At 29.7% G+C, this 19,482-nt stretch overlaps 2 protein-coding genes and 1 long non-coding RNA gene across 5 annotated transcripts; 1 reads left to right on the top strand and 2 right to left on the bottom strand.

Moving 5' to 3' along the window:
* Window positions 1-180: 180 nt before the first annotated feature.
* Window positions 181-8,786, bottom strand: Gig (TSC complex subunit tuberin). 3 transcript variants are annotated; one of them, XM_076323964.1, is made up of 29 exons: window positions 8,570-8,786; window positions 8,203-8,339; window positions 7,903-8,096; window positions 7,616-7,819; window positions 7,366-7,540; window positions 7,072-7,272; window positions 6,843-6,984; window positions 6,629-6,777; window positions 6,357-6,529; window positions 6,128-6,296; window positions 5,825-6,046; window positions 5,473-5,734; window positions 5,276-5,394; window positions 5,041-5,205; window positions 4,787-4,952; window positions 4,504-4,700; window positions 4,303-4,421; window positions 4,041-4,217; window positions 3,751-3,964; window positions 3,242-3,673; window positions 3,000-3,177; window positions 2,723-2,921; window positions 2,087-2,270; window positions 1,827-2,009; window positions 1,568-1,746; window positions 1,130-1,478; window positions 910-1,050; window positions 668-838; window positions 181-526 (listed from the first exon to the last, which is right to left on the bottom strand). In XM_076323964.1, the coding sequence occupies exons 1-29, from the start codon at window positions 8,646-8,648 to the stop codon at window positions 320-322; spliced, it is 5,487 nt and encodes a 1,828-aa protein (XP_076180079.1). In that variant the 5' UTR covers window positions 8,649-8,786; the 3' UTR covers window positions 181-319. The 3 variants fall into 3 exon arrangements, with proteins under 3 accessions (XP_076180079.1, XP_076180078.1, XP_076180081.1); XM_076323963.1 differs by having other exon boundaries at window positions 4,041-4,222; window positions 4,305-4,421; XM_076323966.1 differs by having other exon boundaries at window positions 4,041-4,222; window positions 4,305-4,421; window positions 7,378-7,540.
* A 6,019-nt stretch (window positions 8,787-14,805) lies between these two features.
* On the top strand, window positions 14,806-18,918 carry Med26 (mediator complex subunit 26). The gene is made up of 4 exons (XM_076324182.1): window positions 14,806-15,059; window positions 16,585-16,659; window positions 16,847-17,122; window positions 17,610-18,918. The coding sequence occupies exons 1-4, from the start codon at window positions 14,997-14,999 to the stop codon at window positions 18,807-18,809; spliced, it is 1,614 nt and encodes a 537-aa protein (XP_076180297.1). The 5' UTR covers window positions 14,806-14,996; the 3' UTR covers window positions 18,810-18,918.
* LOC143153225 (uncharacterized) lies at window positions 16,740-19,482 on the bottom strand. Its single transcript, XR_012993737.1, has 2 exons — window positions 19,108-19,482; window positions 16,740-18,858 (listed from the first exon to the last, which is right to left on the bottom strand). It is a non-coding gene; the product is annotated as an uncharacterized LOC143153225 (long non-coding RNA).

Genomic DNA, 19,482 nt, shown 5'->3' with positions numbered 1-19,482 from the left:
TCTATAATTTACTTTTAACTTTTGTTGCACCATTTACTTAGCACCAACTTTAAAAAAGAAAAATACAATATTAAAATATAATGTGAAATAGTATTAATTATTTATCATTACACAAAAACTAGATACTAAACCAACATGAAAATCTAAAAATTTGAATAAAATTTCAATATCGAAAAATAGTTATAATTATATAATAATTATATTTTTTAGGATTCACATAAAGAGTACTTAATTATTGCATCAACAAAGTACATAAGTTTACAACGAATATGAATTACATTAGTAACAACATTTATGTAATTTTTTTATTATAATCAAGTCATGTGTATTCAGTAAAATCATCCATATAAACGCGTTTGTTCGGTCTCGGCGATAAATCATCAGTTGTTCCATCCGGATTATTATTTATCGATTCTTGTAAGACACGATTTCGGAGTCGCTTAATATGTCGTAAACGTTCCAGCCAATTTGATGCATATGGGTTGTGACTGTTTTGTTCTAAAGACGATGAAACCATTGAAGCAAGCTATAAACAAAAAAAAATAAAATTATAAATAGTTACGCTTTCATTTTAATAACATTTAAACATAATACATTAATTTTGATCAATGTGAAACGAATATTATTAAGAGTATACTATACCTTATACCTGTTACGAAATACTTACATTGGCATGAAGAGCAAGTTGTCGAGATAAAATTGCTAAATTTTGGTCAGAAATAATTTTAGGTTCACTGTGTCGAATGTGCTTTGCTAATTCTTCTTTTACTTGAACCGTAACTTGATTAGTGCCGTGATCTAAGGGCTGGATTACAACACATGCATAATTGAATTGTCCCTAAATAACAAAATCGATATTGGTTACAATTTTATCGAATTTTTAGGTCAAAATATTAAGAAAATACATACTTTTACAGTTTGTATGTTATATGATTCTCCAGATTCGTTATAAACAACAGTAACGTAATTATTTCCAATGTGTTGCTTTTTAGAAGTACATTTTGGATCGCTTGGTTTTGTTGGCATCAAAGTAGCTACGTGAAACGCCACCTAAAAAAGTTTCATTAGGCTCTATTGTTAAGTTTTTAAAATTAATTTTAACGTCAAAGTTTTAATAACTCATTGAAACCTGTGTGACATCGTCTTGCCAAATATATGCGAAGTTTCCATTTTCACCATTGCGATCTAACCCTCCTAAAAATACACTTTCATCGACATCTTTTAATCGCACTAACGTTCCTAATCGTTGTAAAAATTCTGTGTATCGAAGAGATCCATGCTGATTAGCCAAAATTTCAGTCTCATTAGAAGCTTGCCCTGGACCAACATAAAGAACTCCAATTTTATGAGTTTCATATGGTTGTATTCTATCTAAATTTGTCACAGCTCTTTGCACAGCTGTCGTTTGTGGAACTAATAAAGGTTTTTCCGAAAGGGAACCAAAATGCGCTGTATGATACAGTTGTAAAAACACGAAACTGTAATATATAATTCAAACATAAACTTTACATTTCAATGAAAATACAATTTATTAGTATCGTATATTTAAAAAATGTTGTTACGTTACCTAGGATTAATACCAGTTTTAGGGGGATCTTTTACTCGTGGTGAATTTCCTCTACGAATATTATCCCATTCTGCACGAGACTTTTTTACAGGACTCATTACAGAAATTGTGTGACCTCTATCACGAAATGGTAAAGGCAGAGGCGGTAACATAGAAGGGTCAGGTCGATCGTCTTTTTGCTGAAAACCATAAATATGCATAATTTTTAATCAAAACACAAATATAAAAACGTCCCTCGTAATTGTATATGTTACAATACTTTATCTGCAAGATGATTTCGTCCGATAGGTGGTTTACTTTCTGATCCTAATGTCGTTTGTTTTTGACCAGAATCAAGACTAGATAACCGAGGATAAATTTGGGTAGGTGATTGTGGAGGTTTTGCAGTAGATGACTGTATTTGTGCCGCGCGCACCTGTACTCCCAAAAAGTTTCCTTGTACCTAAAAAATAACATATAAAAGTTTTCACAATATGATGTTTAAATATATTATGAATTTCATTGATTTGAATACAATACCTGTATAGTAGTTGGCGATGGTGGAACAGTATTGCTAGTAGTTGTAATAACTTGAGTCACTTGCGTTGCTCCTGGATAAGAACGTTGAGATCTCAATGAAGTTGGATGATCTGATGTATTTTCTGATGATGGAGGTGTTGTACCCATGCTAAATATTTCTTCCGGTATAGCCTCGCAACTAACTCTACATTTACAAAGTTCATCTTTATATGTATACATAAATAAAATGAATAGATATATAAAATTTAAAGCCGTTAAGCATTTATATAAGAAATTAATATTTTCCCCTTTTTAAAGTAATAAGTAAGTATCACAGTATGCACTCGTAACTGCTACAATAGTCGATACATTAACCCTTAAGTAGATGCAGAGGAGTCTAGTAGATCCTGCTAGAATACATTGTGCTGCTGCCTGATAGATGGATATTTTTTAATTAAATTATAAAGAATTAAATACACTATTTACATGATAAAATTAAAGAAAAAATGGAATTCATAATTTTAAAAAAGAAACAAAGTAGGAGTTTGGCAGAACTCTGTTTGCTTACTTAAGGGTTAATACAATGAAAAATTAAATATGTTTGTTTTTTGAAGTTACAAGATCATTAAAATATTAAACATTATTAACGTAAGGTACCTCATGTCCTTTGCATACGTATTTTTTGCATGTTTTTTTAATTCAGCATCAATTTTAACCTCTAGATCTACAGATGAAAGCTCTCGATCTGCTTGTTGTAAATTTAGTTTTTCCTTATTTAAGAATGGATTTTTCCAATTAGCGCTCATTTCAGGACTAGAATTTGATCTACGCACTGGATTCCGAGAACGGCGTAAATCTATTGATAATTTTTACTATTTAATTTCACGACTTCTTAATCTAAAATCGTAATAATTAAAGTGCAATTTGATCATACCATCTTCACCATCTTCTAAACTTTCTAAACTATCGCGAGAACTTTGTCTCGATGGATTTGGTCGCGCCGGTGATCCCGGTATTGCAATTGGACCCGAAGACACAGACGATGATGTCACAGATTTCATAATGCTGCTATGATCACTCTGTATTTGATCTGTATTCTTATCTGCAATATCCTACAAAAAACTCATAAAATATTATAATACTATGACATCGTATATTTTTATATTTTTAAACTACCTCTGCTTCGTCTCCAGAATATTCTGATGTAGATTCTTGTTGTTTTTGCAATAAGTCTTGGTTTGGTTTATACAAAGCCATTATGTCATACACAGGAAAATCTACATGAGTTTCAAATTGCATAGAATTTTGAATTCTCATTATCCAAGACATGTCGCCAGTAGGTCTGCGTACATATATTTCAGCCCAACCTTGACACCAGCAAGCACAAAGTACATGTTCTTCTTGTTTTTCGCTATTAAGTATTTGTTCTAATTTAGACGATTCAATTTGCTCCTTGTCCGTTTTTTCTGCAGAATAATCTCTTTTTGTTGCGTCTAAATCTTCGGATGCTTTCTTTAATTCTTCCGTTGGAGAATTTGCAGCAGTGTTTGCTGTAGAGCTTCCATGGCCTCCTGAAGATTGTCTAGACAATTTATCCTCCTTTGCTGTCTATATACCATTATTTTATAATTTAGAAAAGTTGTGCTAACAGCAAAATAAATACAATGAAAAAAAATAAAATATACCTCTGTACTCGATGCCCGTCTTAAATTTAGTTGAGACGTTCTTGCATGTTCAGGCGATTGGGGGCCGGGTTTACATGCAACCCAACAATTATCGCAAAGTCCTCCACGCATTGCTTTATTACTACAACCACTTGTTGTTACAGTAATAAGTTTGTTACCAAGCAGCCACGTCATTGATTGGCCTTCCTTCAGAAGAAAATCAGCAGTCGGAAGTCTAAGTAAAAATTAATAGTACTTGTTCATAATTTGTATAAACGATCAAAGAGAAAAAACGAGAATTAAAAGTTTACCTTTTAGGTCGAGCTGAATACGTTGAAAATGTATACCGAGCCATAAGATCAATGCAAGTTTCGGTAAGTTCCACATGAAAAGTCATTAACGCTTCATCAATTGGAGGTTTCAAATCTGATGCTTTACCATCGCCAATCATACGATTAGACATTATTGGTCTCTCTCTCCGACCTCTACTGCCCTAAAAATCAAAATGCAATAGTAGAAATACATTAAAAGAAAATAATAATAGGCATACTAGAATCATGTCAATTCATTTACACCTGTTCCGTTAAACTTGAACTACGTTTTCTATTTGATGAATCTTCATTCACAAAATTAAAATCTGACTTCATTAAGTGCCCTTCCTCAAAGGGAACTATTACATTAGCCTTCAAACCCTACGTAAAAGAAAAACAGTATAATATGAGATTTATGAAATATCAGTTCTCAACAGTAATACTGAGGCTATAATATACATACTGTAGTAATAAATCTAACAAAGTCTCTTCGAAATGGTAATCGACACTTCAAAAACCATACAGCGATTACATGGTGTGCCAAGGATACTGTATAATGGTCATATTTAAACGGATTTGTATAGGGTAATAGAATCGCAAAGACCGACATGTACTGATCCCCGATAAAACTTGCAAAAACTTTTGGAAGTCTAGTAAGAGCTGCAGTAAAAAAGAAATATCGTTTACATCCGAACAGATGTAAGAATTTTATACTTACTAGAATTATTTTAAAAGTTTATACTCACTAGATAAAAATTCCAGAATTGGTATAGCTATGTGTACTGTAGCTGAAATTTTTGATAAATTTAAAAGAACTTCCGATAAAAGTTTGTTCATCGCATCACGCATTTCTAAGATACAAGTTGTAAGACTAGTAACACACTGACTTGCACATTTTGCTGTTAAACCAACCTAAAGTATTAATATTTAAAAACGTATATTTACATATAATAATAAAAACTATATGCTTAAAACTAGGAAAATGAATTTTGTTGTTTACCTCCAAACATTTTATTAAACGTTGTTGTAAATTAGGTTCCAGATGTGCATGATATGAAGCTAACGATGCTAATACTGGAAAAACATGAACGCGAAACTCAGAAAGAGTAAACTTTGGAGGAACATTGTACAAAGATTCTGGAAGTCTTAAGCTCTTATCACTGACCTATCAAGACATATTAAATAAATTTGTGTAAATATTTAAAAGATAGAAAATAATATGCTTAGTAACTTACCATTGAACAAAGTGCAGCTGCAAAATAGTCAATATCATTAGTATGTCGTGATAATATCAATGCTCTATTTTGCATTACTTGAGGTAACTCTTTTAATACAAGTTGTAAAACTTTCCAATCTACAAAAATATAATAAATTCTAATTTCAAATTTTATGTATTCAATTGTAATAATGTAATAAAAATATGAATATAAACCTTTTTCTGATTTAATACAAGAAATAACAGCTTTACACGCATGTGCTAATGACATATGAGTGATCTGACAAGATAAATGTTGCAATGGAGCTGGACTTGCTGGTGGCGGACTATTTCCACCACCTCCACTATTCATCCGTTCAGTCGCAGCATGTTCTAAAACTAAATATGGACTGAATCGTGTTACGGACGTATTCTGTGTATCCGGAAATCCAAGATGATACAGAGTATTTGCTCTAATTTTCAGGAAACATTCAAAAATCTGAATAAAATACAAAATAAGTTTTCAAAACTAATGTTTAAAAAATATTTAAATTTAAAATTAAAGTACTGTACATTATTTATGTATTACCAGATATCGAATTGTGGAGACATCATGGAAGACAGATGGATCTTTATAATGCTGTTCAAGATGATTCACTAAAACCTTATAAGCACGTATTGCATGACTCGATGGTAAATAATAAATTTTTGATGTTAATATTTTTATTATACCAACAACTGCAGTCTTAACATCTTTGATATCAGTATCCTTTATAATTGGAATGTCAAAATAGAAAGGCTTGTTGATCAGCTTAAAAAAATATTGATCAATAATTCCTATTTTGTAAATATTGTATTAAAATCAATATATTAAGTTCAAGAAATTTAGTACCTTTTCCAATACATCCAAAAGTTCCAAACATCGTTTTGTATCGCATTCAAGACATAAATCAACAAGCAAATGCGCAACACCATTACGAATTGTAATATCTGAATCCATGTCTATATGTTGAAAATATGGCACAACTATTCGTTCAATCAATTCGTCTTCATACCTGGATCTACTTAAAAGAAATAAAGTTACAGATTGGATATTTTAAAATTATATTATTTTATAATACCTATTAACTTGAATGACACTTGTAAAAACATCAAGAACTTTAATTCTAATGTTGGTACGTGTTTCGATTTTATAATAACGTTCCATTAAACTGGCTAATCTGGATTGCCAATGATAATGAGTAGGTCCTATAGTACGTGCTCGATATTCGATTAATTTCAAAACAGATCCTTCCTGAGAAAAAATATTTAATTTTATACTTTTACGAAAGAAATGTTTAATGTTATATTTACAGTACTACAACTGATACAATATTATAAATATAATAATTACTGGTCGTGTATCACTGCAACGTTCAACAAGATCGTAAAATCGTTGAACACAACCATTGTAATGGTTGGTATCCAGCAAATTCTCAATGCTATTTATTGTTTCGTGTAAACTCACTGAAACTTGTTTAGTTGCAGGTTGATTACTAGTTTCTAAAAATATAAAATTTAAGTATTATGTTTCATACACAATAAAAATTTATTATTTTACATTTTACCTGTATGAGAAATAACTTCTTCAATAATATCAAGAATTATACTCCACGTAGGATCCCATAACTCAGCACCATACTTATTTACTAATCTTTGAATCGATAGTGTAACTTCATACATAACAATTGGATGATTACATTTTAAAGCCTTATAAAATGAAGAAGACAATATTAAAATAAAGTGTTAATATAGTTTACTAAATATTATTAATACTAAATAAATGTTAATACCTACTTGATGAAACGAAGGTAAAACAGATGTTGGAGTACACTCTAGTTTTGGAATTCTATGTGTACCCCAGAGACCCATATTTACATAAAATACTGCACCCCTGAGTAAACGTACATCTCGTTGAAAATTTGCATCTTGTAATAAACGACACATAGTATATAGCGCAGAATGACCCATGTGTGTTCCTAATAAATTACGCATTATCTACAAAAATTTATATATATTTATTCATTCATATATTAATTTAAATAATCATTTATAACAAAACATAACTGATAATTCAATTTTAAGACATACCTTCCAACTTACTTGACAATACGTTTCAACATTTACACTTCCACATAGCGCTATAATAAAAGTTTGTAATGAGTCGGTCTGTAAATTACTGTAACAAACAATTGCATCTAGAGCTTCTAAACACCCAGAAACAACTTCAGTGCTATTACTATAATAACACAGGTGACAGATATACCTAAAAGTATGAAAATCATAGAGTATCTTTTATAATAAATATTATAATTACCATAATAAACTTTAAAATATTTACTGAACAAGGCCTGATATAATATCTTCATCTATATAAGCTGAGTTGAATTTTATGACATTAACAAGAAGAGATAAAAATTCAGAGCCTCTCTTGCCATCTCCGGCTGTTACAACAGGCATCCAATTTAACAAAAAAGGTCCCATTTTCTCTTCCAAATGTATTATATCTTTTCCATTTTCCGTTAAGCTTTGTAAAAGTTCCAACCTAAGATAGTAATATATGGTTAACAAATAGTATAATTAAGTAGTTAACTAATTACACAAAACTTATTTTAATAATCATAATACCTAGGTCCAATATCTTCAGGAATATTATGTTCTTTAACAACCATAAAGAATTTTACTCTCATAAGAGAAGACAGTTTAGAATACTGGCCTTGAACAAGACATCGCAAAAAATTGAATGTTACATGTCTATGTTCACGGAGTACATCTTTCCCCAAAAGATCTTGCACTAAGTACCATAATCGTTCAGGTGCTTTCTGAAAGGATAAAGAAAAATACAGATACTAAGTCATTATTATTAATTTATTAATATTCCTCAATATTAACAATTGATAAATTTATTATTAAAAAAAATCTACCTACATCTTCCCATTGTTGATTAAGTACAGCATCGCATAGGTCTTTAATTGCTTTAGTACGATGATGTACAGGACTATCAGGACTGATTTCTTTTTCAAGATCATTAGTTAATGTAAAATCTTCGCGGCTCTTATAATTTCCTAAACAAATATTTATCATTAATAAAACAAACAATTATGAAGGATATATAGATCCACAATTTTGTTAACGTTATATTCTAATACAGTACAAATAGTTAATCATAATTATAATTCCATTACTGTTTTGAATACAAGGTGATAAACAATTATAATTATTATAAGCATATTTCGTCACTTCAAATAAAAATACACTCTACAATAATGTATCAAAATGGTACCAATAAAATCACCTTTATTAATGCGAAAGAATTGTTTCAGTTTATCGTGTAAAGTTTTGTTGTCTTTGTCTTTCGAGCTCATTTTCGACATTTTATTGTGAAAGCTAAAAGAAAACGCGAAGATGTAGCCAAAAAGACTTATATCGAGCAACGGTAGACATATCAAAAACAAATCTGAATCGAGGAACGTCAATGAAACGTATTACGTGAGGAGAAACGGAATGCCGGAATACCAAACACCAATCAGCTGTAATCGGTGACCATGAAAAACCGCTACAGAAGACTATCGATACCTATAGAATTCAACACATATGGTGAATCTTCATGATAGCTGTGTATCAATAGCATGATGTATTAGCCTTTAAAAATGATGAAAACGCCATTATATTCATACATTTTTAACGTTTGTGCGTTTTATCTCGTGAAAGGAAAATTTTGCTGTCTGATTTCTAGTCTGTATAAGACTAGATATCAATAAATACGTGACTGCATGAGAATTTTAGGAAAATTCTATAATCTCCATAATATATCACTGCAAGAGAATTTCATTGGATACCCGTTTGTAAATAGAAATGTCATAGACCTGATGACTAGTGGATTAAAACATAAAAACATTGGGCAAACGGTTGAAAAATCGATAATGAAGCTTTCATTAAAAAATTGTTATGAATGGTAGAATCTTCGATAAAAAATAATATTTATTGCATTCTTATCTTTCTATAGCGTAGATTACATTTGTCAGTTATTTGAAATGAAACTAAATCAATTAACTATTATTCTCTAAATTTTCATTTAGATTATTCTCCAAAATTACCACTACTTAGACCGAAAATTTGGAAACAGCAGGAGCAAATTCTTTTGTTATTGGTTACCGCTAGAGAGTCACAAGTTTAACTTCGTCGTGTTGCCTAAAATGCTTTGCGTCATGTACATTGTAATATTGAGGGAAATTTAAACCAATGAAATATATTATTATCCGATAGTAACATAACTAATAGAGTGAAGGTTATAAATTTGACCTTGAAAAACAAATATAAACTTAAATTGATTGCAATTATTATTCTGGCCATTTTTATATTTAGTTACATTTGTTACATTTTTATAACTATTAGAATTAAAACACTATCTACTAACAAGAAAAAATGTAAGGAAATTTATATTGTTTATATTATTATTTTTCGTTACCTCCGTGTAGTCGCTTAGTACTTTAAAAAAAAGCAGTCAAGTATTATATATTAAAGATTTTGGAATAATAATACCACATTCTGACTTTGTTCATAAATATGTACTTGAGAATATAAGTTTTCTATCAGATTAAATTTATTTATTTACAAACTTTCCATATATCCTCGAATAGAGTAGTTTGACACTTTACAGGCAACTGCAGGCAATAGTTTCCTAGAACTGCCTAGAACGGAAAGTAGCCATCGGAAGGTTACGCAAGACTACACATCTTTCAATGTCACCATTCAAAAATTAATTTATATGTATATATAATTGAAAAAACAACGTTTTAACCCTTTAAGTGCAGAAAAGCGCGATACCAAATGCTCTATGGCTGGAACTTCGTTGATAGAAACAAATGCTGTTGACGACGACAGCTGGTAATAGTTCATGATGACGACTTTTAATGTATACGTAGGTCACGGTGAAGATTTTCGTTAAGTACAAATATGTGCTCGTAATTTCAAAGAGTCAATACAACTTTACGTGTTAACAATATCTTAAATATTAAATAAATTCAAGTGCAAATGTTTTGTAACAGAAATTAGTATTGATAATCAATGAAACAAACGTAAAAAATTTACTAGAAAAATAAAAAAATATTACTAATATTATATATATTTATAATAATATCATTTTTAATACTTTTTGGGTATATATATTACAGATATGAAACAAGGACATAAATTTTAACAGAGGAATAGTCTTGCACTTAAAAAATGTATGCATTGTTAACTTATTTAATACTTTTATGATACACTATTCATATAAATAAAATACAGTAAAGAACTGTAAGAAAACGAAAAAGTTTCAATATATTTATATTGCCCTGAATAATTGTTAAATAATAAAAAAAGCCATTTTAAATACAAAAGAAATGATTAAGAAATGTACTTTCTGTTTGAGTTGACAAAGAGTACTACAAATAAAAAATTTACAATCCTTATTGTCTTGAAAAACATACAAAGTTGATAATGATTACGATAAAACCAGATAAAAAAGGGGATTTTCTAAAGTAATTGCACTATTATATACTCAAGTGGTTTATTATAATAGACACATTATTCCTATTAACTGATTTCTGAATTGTTCAGAGAGACAATTCTCTTATTGTTTTTAACAATGTATTTATAATACTTCAAATCTTCATGCAATTTTCATATGTAAAATATTTTGACACTTAACCATTTAACTTGAAATTATATTTCCCAGTATATAACTTATATTAGTCAAAGAATGGTATGCACACATCAAAGAATGTATTTCATATCCATATACTTCTAAATTATAGTAACTAATTTTTAAATACTTTGAAAAATGCTGTAACATTTATAACACCTTATCTATCTCTAAGATTCAGTTCAAATCAATGCATAATACCTCATAGGATACATTTATAAACATCATTTATTGCTAAATTTAGATTACTGACTTGAGTTAATATATTGGTTTTTTAATATCAATTATCTGTTGGACACATTCAATATAATATTCATCATTCATGACAATTGAACGTGTAGTAAAATGTAGCTTCAATTGCATTAAAAGATTTTAACAAAAATTGCAATTCATTTTTGTGACCTAATGTTAATGCAACATACATTTATCTCTTATTTGTTTTTATATACTTTAAATGTATTTACTCATACATTTAATTAATTAAGAACTTGATATTTTATTTTAACTATTGTTCGATGTAACCGTTTTAGCATGTTATTATCTACAAACAATATTCTAAGTTTGTGCATTCCTGTTTTTTTCATTTTTGTCCTTATTTTTGTATAATCTGATTTATTATTATATTATTTATTATATAATCATTTTATAAAGTCAAATTTTGAAAATTATTTTGATAAGTTGCATTATTTAATTCTACAATTTATACTTGATAAACTAAATTTAGAAATTAAGTCTTCAATCTGTAGACTCACAAATTAATGACTTGATTCTTCACTTATAATGTAATGCACGAAGTATAAAATTTCTACTGTTTTATATTTCTAATAATTTAGCGTAGAAACAGAATGTATGTTTGAGAAAAGATATGCAAATGATATGACTTTATAGGAAATCTTAAAAAAATAGTTACTGACTTGAACAAATCCAATTATAAACATTATGTATTCGTATTTATAACATTAGTTTATCTTCAACTCTAAATTCTGCAAAGACAAAAATTGTTAAGAACATATAGAAATATTGCATTATATTCTGTAAATTTTCAATATTTTAGGTTATAGATACTATGTAGTAGCCATACACGACATTCCCACTTTGAGAAAGACTGTAATAAATAAAATAAACGACCTCTATGAATCTCTGATAATAAAAGGTTATTAATCCATGTTAAGTTTCTCTTATTAAGCAAATATTATGTATATAATTGATAAGGATTAATTTGAGAAGCAATAATTGTTTAAAAAACTATAAACATATACTTCGATAATTTAGGAAATTATCATTTGAAATAGTTATATTTTTTAAATATAATTAATTGAAGTGTATTCGAATTTTTATGTGTATTTTTATACAATTCTGTATTATAGATAAACGTTGTTAATAAAAAAAATTGTATCGTTACATTATTTCGTTATGTTGGTATTAGAAAATTTTACACTTGGTAATAATGATGCGTACCACGAAAGGGGAAAGTCACTAGCTCCGGTTATCCTCTTTCCTTAACGATACACCTAGTTGTCGCGATTGAAATGTTAGATGGAGTCACTATACAGTCTGACGTAGTGCGCAGAATCATTATGCCATCACACATATGACAGGCAAAGCGAGCAAAGAAATCCTTTCAAAACATCTAACCTCAATGTGACTAACTAGTATGTGACGAGTCGCATTAGTAATTATGAAATAACAATGTTTTGCTAAAAGCTTCGCGGTGTTTGAAGATTTAAATAATTTACCAATGCAATGAATGATTTATAATTTATTGAATATGTATCATTGCATTTTTAGAATGAATTCTGATATATTTAATTCATACTCGACAAGTACGATATAAAAACAATATTTTGTTAACAATTTTTCGAAGTTTGATGTTTAAAATAAATCAATGTTATTGTTATTTATTAAGTATGTATAATTGCATTTAGAGAATAAATTCTAATACATAATAATCTGTACACAAGATGTACGACAGGGTCGGTAACCTTCCAGAAAGGGGCCAGGCTAGTAGCCATGTCAGTGAGTAAATGCCAGGCCATATTCATCTATAGTTAATAAATGCAAATAATAATAATAATAAATCCTTTACAACTATTACCTTAATGAGTTCTTATTATTAAAATATAAAAATTTTATACAGATATATTTTAAATCGATCAAAAAACTAACGAAAGTAAGAAGCGTCTCAACGCTTCTAAATTCTGAATGTTTATAGATATTTTAATATTTGTTGACTTATAAATATTTACATATATATATCAAATTGATATGATTTACTAAAATCATTTGGTTCTATAGAAAGCCTGAAATAAATACTTAAATTATTCTTTAAAGTCATCGCAGGCCAGAGAATATGACTTTTCGTTTGGAAACTGCGGGTCGGATAATTTCGGCCGACGGGCCGTAGGTTGCTGACCCCTGATCTATGATATAAGAACAATTACCAATCCAATGGACAATTATTTTTTAATAATGTTGAATAATCGATTAAAACGTGCTATTGCATATTCGGTACATTTTATTATACATAAAATATATATGTATTTTAAATATATTTTGCACTTTTTGACGTATTCAATATGTGTAATATATTTGCGAATATGTAATTGAAGTAAAATATGTGAATTATTGATTATATGAATATGTATTGAAATACATTTTTAAAATTCAATGGTATATATTAATAAAAAATACTTTGTTTATTCGATTGATAAATTATTTGAAGCTTTAAATTACAGAATATTGTTCTTATATCATAACATGTGTTGCATATGAGTTAAATGTATCAAAATTCATTCTATAAATGCAATAATATATTTTACAAATGCAATAAATAATGAACTATTCACTGCATTAATACATTATTTAATTTTATAAATAATAGAATTTTACTCTTATAATATAAATACTTATCGTATATGGATTATATGTATTAGAATTCATTATGAAAATGCAATAATATATATTTTATAGATAATAATTTCTTTATTAGATTGATAATCTTTTTCTAAACTTTAAATGTTGCGAATATGTTGACAGAATTGTCATTTCAAAGCGATTCATGTAACGCGTTGAGGTTAGGTGTTGGAAAGTTTAGTATATATCATTCTACCATTCTAGTAACTCCATCTAGCGTTTTACTTGTGCGACAATTGAAAGCGTACGGTGGGAGAAATAGGTAGCCAGAGCTGGTGACTTTCCCCACTTGCGGCACAAATTACTGTCACCGGATATATACATTTCAGTTTTGTTTTACTCTATGTTATAAATTTCCTCATAAAAGTATCTATATCGTAGTTTTATATACGAAAGATATATAAATTATAACTATTACAATTTGATTTTGTTCTAAAATACTGCGATTGAATATTTTTAATGAAAAAAATTTAATCAGTTTATGTATACAAATTTAAAACGCGTTGATTATTTTTTCTCAATAGTTTCTATATATAACTATTGAGCAAAAATAATATATATTAATTAAGAATACTTCAATTTCAATATTTAATTTTCATAGAAATTTTACAAGAGAGGTTAATTCTTACTTAAGAATTTATGATTCCTACTACAAATTTCTAATAACTTTTAATTTTATTATTAAAATAGGTTTTAAAAAAAAAAGAGCGTCAGTGTAAACATACATCCGATTCCCAAAGAAATATTTAAAAGCAGTACAGAAATTACGACGTGAAAGAAACAACTACATGAAGTAAACAATAAAAAGTTAATATTCGAGTGGAGCGCCATTTCATCTGTAGTGGGGATAGAAGGGAGGTGTGGTAATGGTTAGGAGTCTCATCCAACCACGAGAGGAGCTAGTAGCGCTTGCTTCGCAGTATGAGGCGGCGTGGGGCTAGGGACGATGCATGGGCTGCGACTAGGAGGCACTTGGGAGGCAGGGAGGGCATGCGAGCAGAGCACAGTTCAGTAGTCGCCATTGCAAGTCCCCCCGTGCTCTCGTATTCGTGACACTCGTACGCGTGGAGCCGATTTTCCGCTAACCTAATCTCCCCGCGAGGGCCCTAAGTGTGCCCCCCCGATGCAGAGATATTGCACCGAGCTCACCGAAAGATTGTTGAAATCTCTTGACAAGGAATACAATGTAAGTAGCGGAATGAATCCGCGATGCGCCATCCGTCCGCTCACGCAAACGGCTATCGGGCCACTCTCGATCCCCCGTGCGCCGTGCGCCGTGTGCCTGTACCAGTGGCGTGCGCGAGAGTCACTAAGAATGTAGTGTAGCGGCGGCTCCGCGTGTAAGTGAGTAATATGTTCTTGTGTGTCGACGCTGGCAGGCGGCGATCTTGTCTATGCACGAATGTGTGCACGTCGAACGTAAACGCGTTGTCGACTACCTGGAGCATAACCTTAATATTGCAACGAATTGTTCAACATTGAGAAGAAATCTTAAAACACCTCCTTCTTTTCCTTTTCTTTCTAGATTTTCCTCCAAGTTTTATTTTGTTATAAAAGTTATAGTATTTGTAATAACTTACACATTGTTTTTATATTTTCATACATTTAAACAATTAATTAACATTGTACTTTTCGGATGTTTTCAGAGATAAGATTGCGTTCAATTGTACTAAAGTTTCGTAAAAATATTTTGTATTTCTGGCCCGATTGCCGTTTCGATGTTCGAAATTAATTTTTCAATAAACATTTGTAACATCAGTATGAGTCAGATGTACCGTTTGCCCCATATTTAAAAGATGCCTATGGACACGTGTTGACTATTGCATTTTACATGTAAAAATCATATAAAATCATGTCAACAATTTATCATTGCAATTAAAGTTATATGATTCTTCTATTAATAGTATCAATAGCAATTTAAAATAATATGGTCTAATCTTATATTGTGAAATCAATACTACTAAAACAATTAAAATGAAAAACAGTGGTCTGCTGTGTCATTGCAAAAATATAAATATTCAATATTATGCATCATTGTTAAAAAACTGGCAATTGATTTAAAAGAAAAGTGCAAAGTGTAGATACTGAAAAATAATAAAGAAATTGATTTACAGATCAAAATTTAAAAACTTTGTATACATCAAATATATTATATACATCATTGTACTAAAGAGTTTAAATATTAAATCTGATGTAGTTTTATTAGTCAATTCAAACTTCAAAAAAATATATTAAGCAATAATAAAATAATAAAGTTATTATAATTGTATAATAAATATATTAAATATAAAATATTTATGCTAGATAAGAATATGTAAAAAAGTATGCAACATTTGTCTTAAATAAAAACATCATTAATTATATATTCGTTATTTTTAATAATAAAATACACTTATATAATATATAACAAATCAAATAAATAGTCATAAACTTCAGTAAAAAGGTATAGTGTGATAAAAATTATAATTTATTTTTGGACATATTAAACATTACATTACGATAATTAAAAGATATACAAGAATTTATTATACCTATGTTAATAAAACTATTTTATACTTTATATGAAGTTAGTAAAATAGTTATAATATGTCATTTTACTAATGAAATATTATAATTTAATTGTAAAAATATGAAATAACAATAAAAATACATTAATATTTATAAGAAAGAACTTTTTTAGGATAACGTAATAAATTGTCTAAATTGTTTAGGTCATCGATATGGGAGCTGTTGTGGATGTCATTACGGCCCTGGAAAAGACGGCGATCACTAAGGAGTTGCTTGAGGTACAAAGTCTACAAATATATATCAGAATAAATATATTATTGTTATAACTTCCATGAATTGTATATATACTGTGATATAAATTTTTTGTAACAGTGCATTACTGTTATTAATTCTCTTTACTTCTAGTAATTAATTTATTTTGTTATTTCCTCAAAATAATTATGGAAACGATTTTAATTATTTTAGATTACAAGGCTTGGGAAACACATTAATGAACTTCGACGAAAGACAAGTAACGATGCTTTGGCCAAGCGTGCAAAGGATTTGGTACGGCGATGGCGGGATATGGTTTTACCAACTGCTCATTCTACCCCACAACCTACACCAGCTGATACAGCACCACCTGCTCTTAATGGAGCAAAACCACACAGTCCTGCATTAAGATGCTTTAAACCACAAAGTCCAGCACTAAGAGGTTTGAAACCTCAAAGTCCATTATTGAGGGATACCACTGCTCTCAGAGTGAGTTATACAAATTTTATGGTTTTAAATGTTTGCAATTCATTATTCATTACATCTAAGTTTATTAACAGGTATATAAGTTATACTATTACATTAACCATTTGCACTGATAATCAGTCAATGGCTACATGCAATTGACTGACTAAAAAGTTTCATAGTGGACTATAATGTTTGCAAATATTTTTATTAATATTTTATTCAAACTGCATATACTTATGTATATAGCAGTAGTAATTTGATAAAAATACATTAATAAAATAGTACAACAATATAACGCGCGTCCAGTTTCATTGCAAATTGTAATAGTCATGCAACATGTGTGCTATGTTATTTTCAACCACTGTGCATATTGCCCACCACATGTGTGCATGGTTTCTAGTGCAAGTGGTTAAATGATAATGGTCATCTTTATATGTTGTAATGTATATTATTTTTGCACATAAAATTAATAAGTTATGTGTAAAGTTTTATAAAAATCCAATTACAGGTGCTTAGCCCAGCTTTATCTGTGCATAGTGATCATTCACATTCTCCTAATGCATCATCAAACAAGCAGTCAATTACTGTGACCAGTAATCACAAAACAAGTTCTGATGTGACATCTATGCTTGGTTCCTCAAGCCAAAATCATACAACGGAAGCAGTGCCACGAACTCACAGTTCAAATAAACGCCTTCGAAAAGATGATTTTAATGACCAACATAATTGTCAACACCATGATTCAGACTTAATTACTGAAAGTGAACTCTTTGTTAAAAAACAACGTCTCAATGGCGAAAACATAAGTGGTAATTTAAATTTGCAAGTGCCTAGCCCCACATTTAAAGAACGAATCTCTGATCATTTTGTGGAGTCTTCTACTGATCCTGATGATTCAGGTCCAAAGAAACGTGGTAGAAAAAAAGGCAGTAAGTCTATGAAAAAGCAACCGATTTTAGAAGATCGTGTAAAAGAAAAATTAGCTAGTATCTCAAGAAATCCTAAATTAAAGACAACTCAAGAACTGCTGGCTGATCTGCGGGCACGCGGCACCAATTCTAGCATTAATTCAAGTGCTCTACCTAGTCAAAATGTAGAATCACCCAGCGTGGACGATATTCTGAGAAGTAGCAATGAACAAGTATCCAAGTTCCTTCGTTGTACTCAGAACAATTTGTCTCATAGAAATACAGTTTCTGAAACCTTGCCAGAAAGTCGGTTAAAACCTACAGAAAACTGTCATGATACACCATCTAAGTGTCAGGAATTGGGTGTAGTGTACAAAGAAAAATCAGTTACAAATTATCAAAAAAACCAATTGCAGGTGTCTCAAGATTTAACAGTCGAAGAAATACTGGCTAAGTTACCACCTCTAGATCCAAGTTCAATTGATTGGGGTGAGAGTGAAACTGAATCAACTGAAGATCAAAGTAATACAGAGTACCCGCCTAGACAAATTACAACAGAAGACATAGAAAGGTTACATACACAGTGTGTAGAAGGACTGAATGGAAACTTCCAACCTAAACTATCATCTTTAACTTTAAATGAGAAATCGGAAGAAAAGGGGGGAATGTCAGAGATGAATGGTGTAATCAATGTGTATAGCCAACCTGACGAAGAATTTCGAGAATGGCATCAGATGCTATCTAGGCCCAGTTACAGTGGCCAAATCCTTCACATATTGCCTTATGTTATTATTGATTAGTAATTTTATTATCTTATTCTATTATTATTCCCAAACTTGTGAAGAATCCCTGCAAAATATTAAAGAGATCGATCAATGATCACTCTATTAAACCAATTTTGTATTGCAATTTACGATTGCTCTTTATTTCTATACATGCTCATGTTACTACCACCCTTTATCATCATTATGATTTCTATTATTATTCAAATTGAAACCGTAATTCTTAGCACTGAAATTAATCATGTCACGCAAACGTAAATCATTGTCATTACTTTTATTGTTATTGTTGTTACAACTATTATTATTACACTATTACCATCATTATCTTTATCATTATTCATTATCATGACACAAGTATCTCTTATAGAGAACAGGACTGCAAACAAAATATCTGGAAAAATAAAGAATAGAGAGGAGCATCTGTTATAAAGTAGCATCATTATATGTGACAGAGTAAGTCTATATTTAAATCCTGATGGTACTCCCTAAATGCTTCTCTTTTGTTGTATATATTATATTAGTACCACCATCACTGTCATCATCATTAACATTATTAACATTATTGCTATATTATAATTATTAAAAAGAAATCAATTCCAGATGATTGCAAAAAATTGGAATATCATTAAACTATTGTACATGATAACAATTCAAACCACATGTAAATTAGTCTTTCTTTTTTAAATTTATT

The sequence above is a fragment of the Ptiloglossa arizonensis genome, chromosome 12 (genome assembly GCF_051014685.1).
Source record: "Ptiloglossa arizonensis isolate GNS036 chromosome 12, iyPtiAriz1_principal, whole genome shotgun sequence".
Taxonomy (NCBI): Eukaryota; Metazoa; Arthropoda; class Insecta; order Hymenoptera; family Colletidae; genus Ptiloglossa; species Ptiloglossa arizonensis.
Note: the sequence above shows the minus strand (reverse complement) of the source record. Positions and strands in the feature narration are given on the sequence as shown.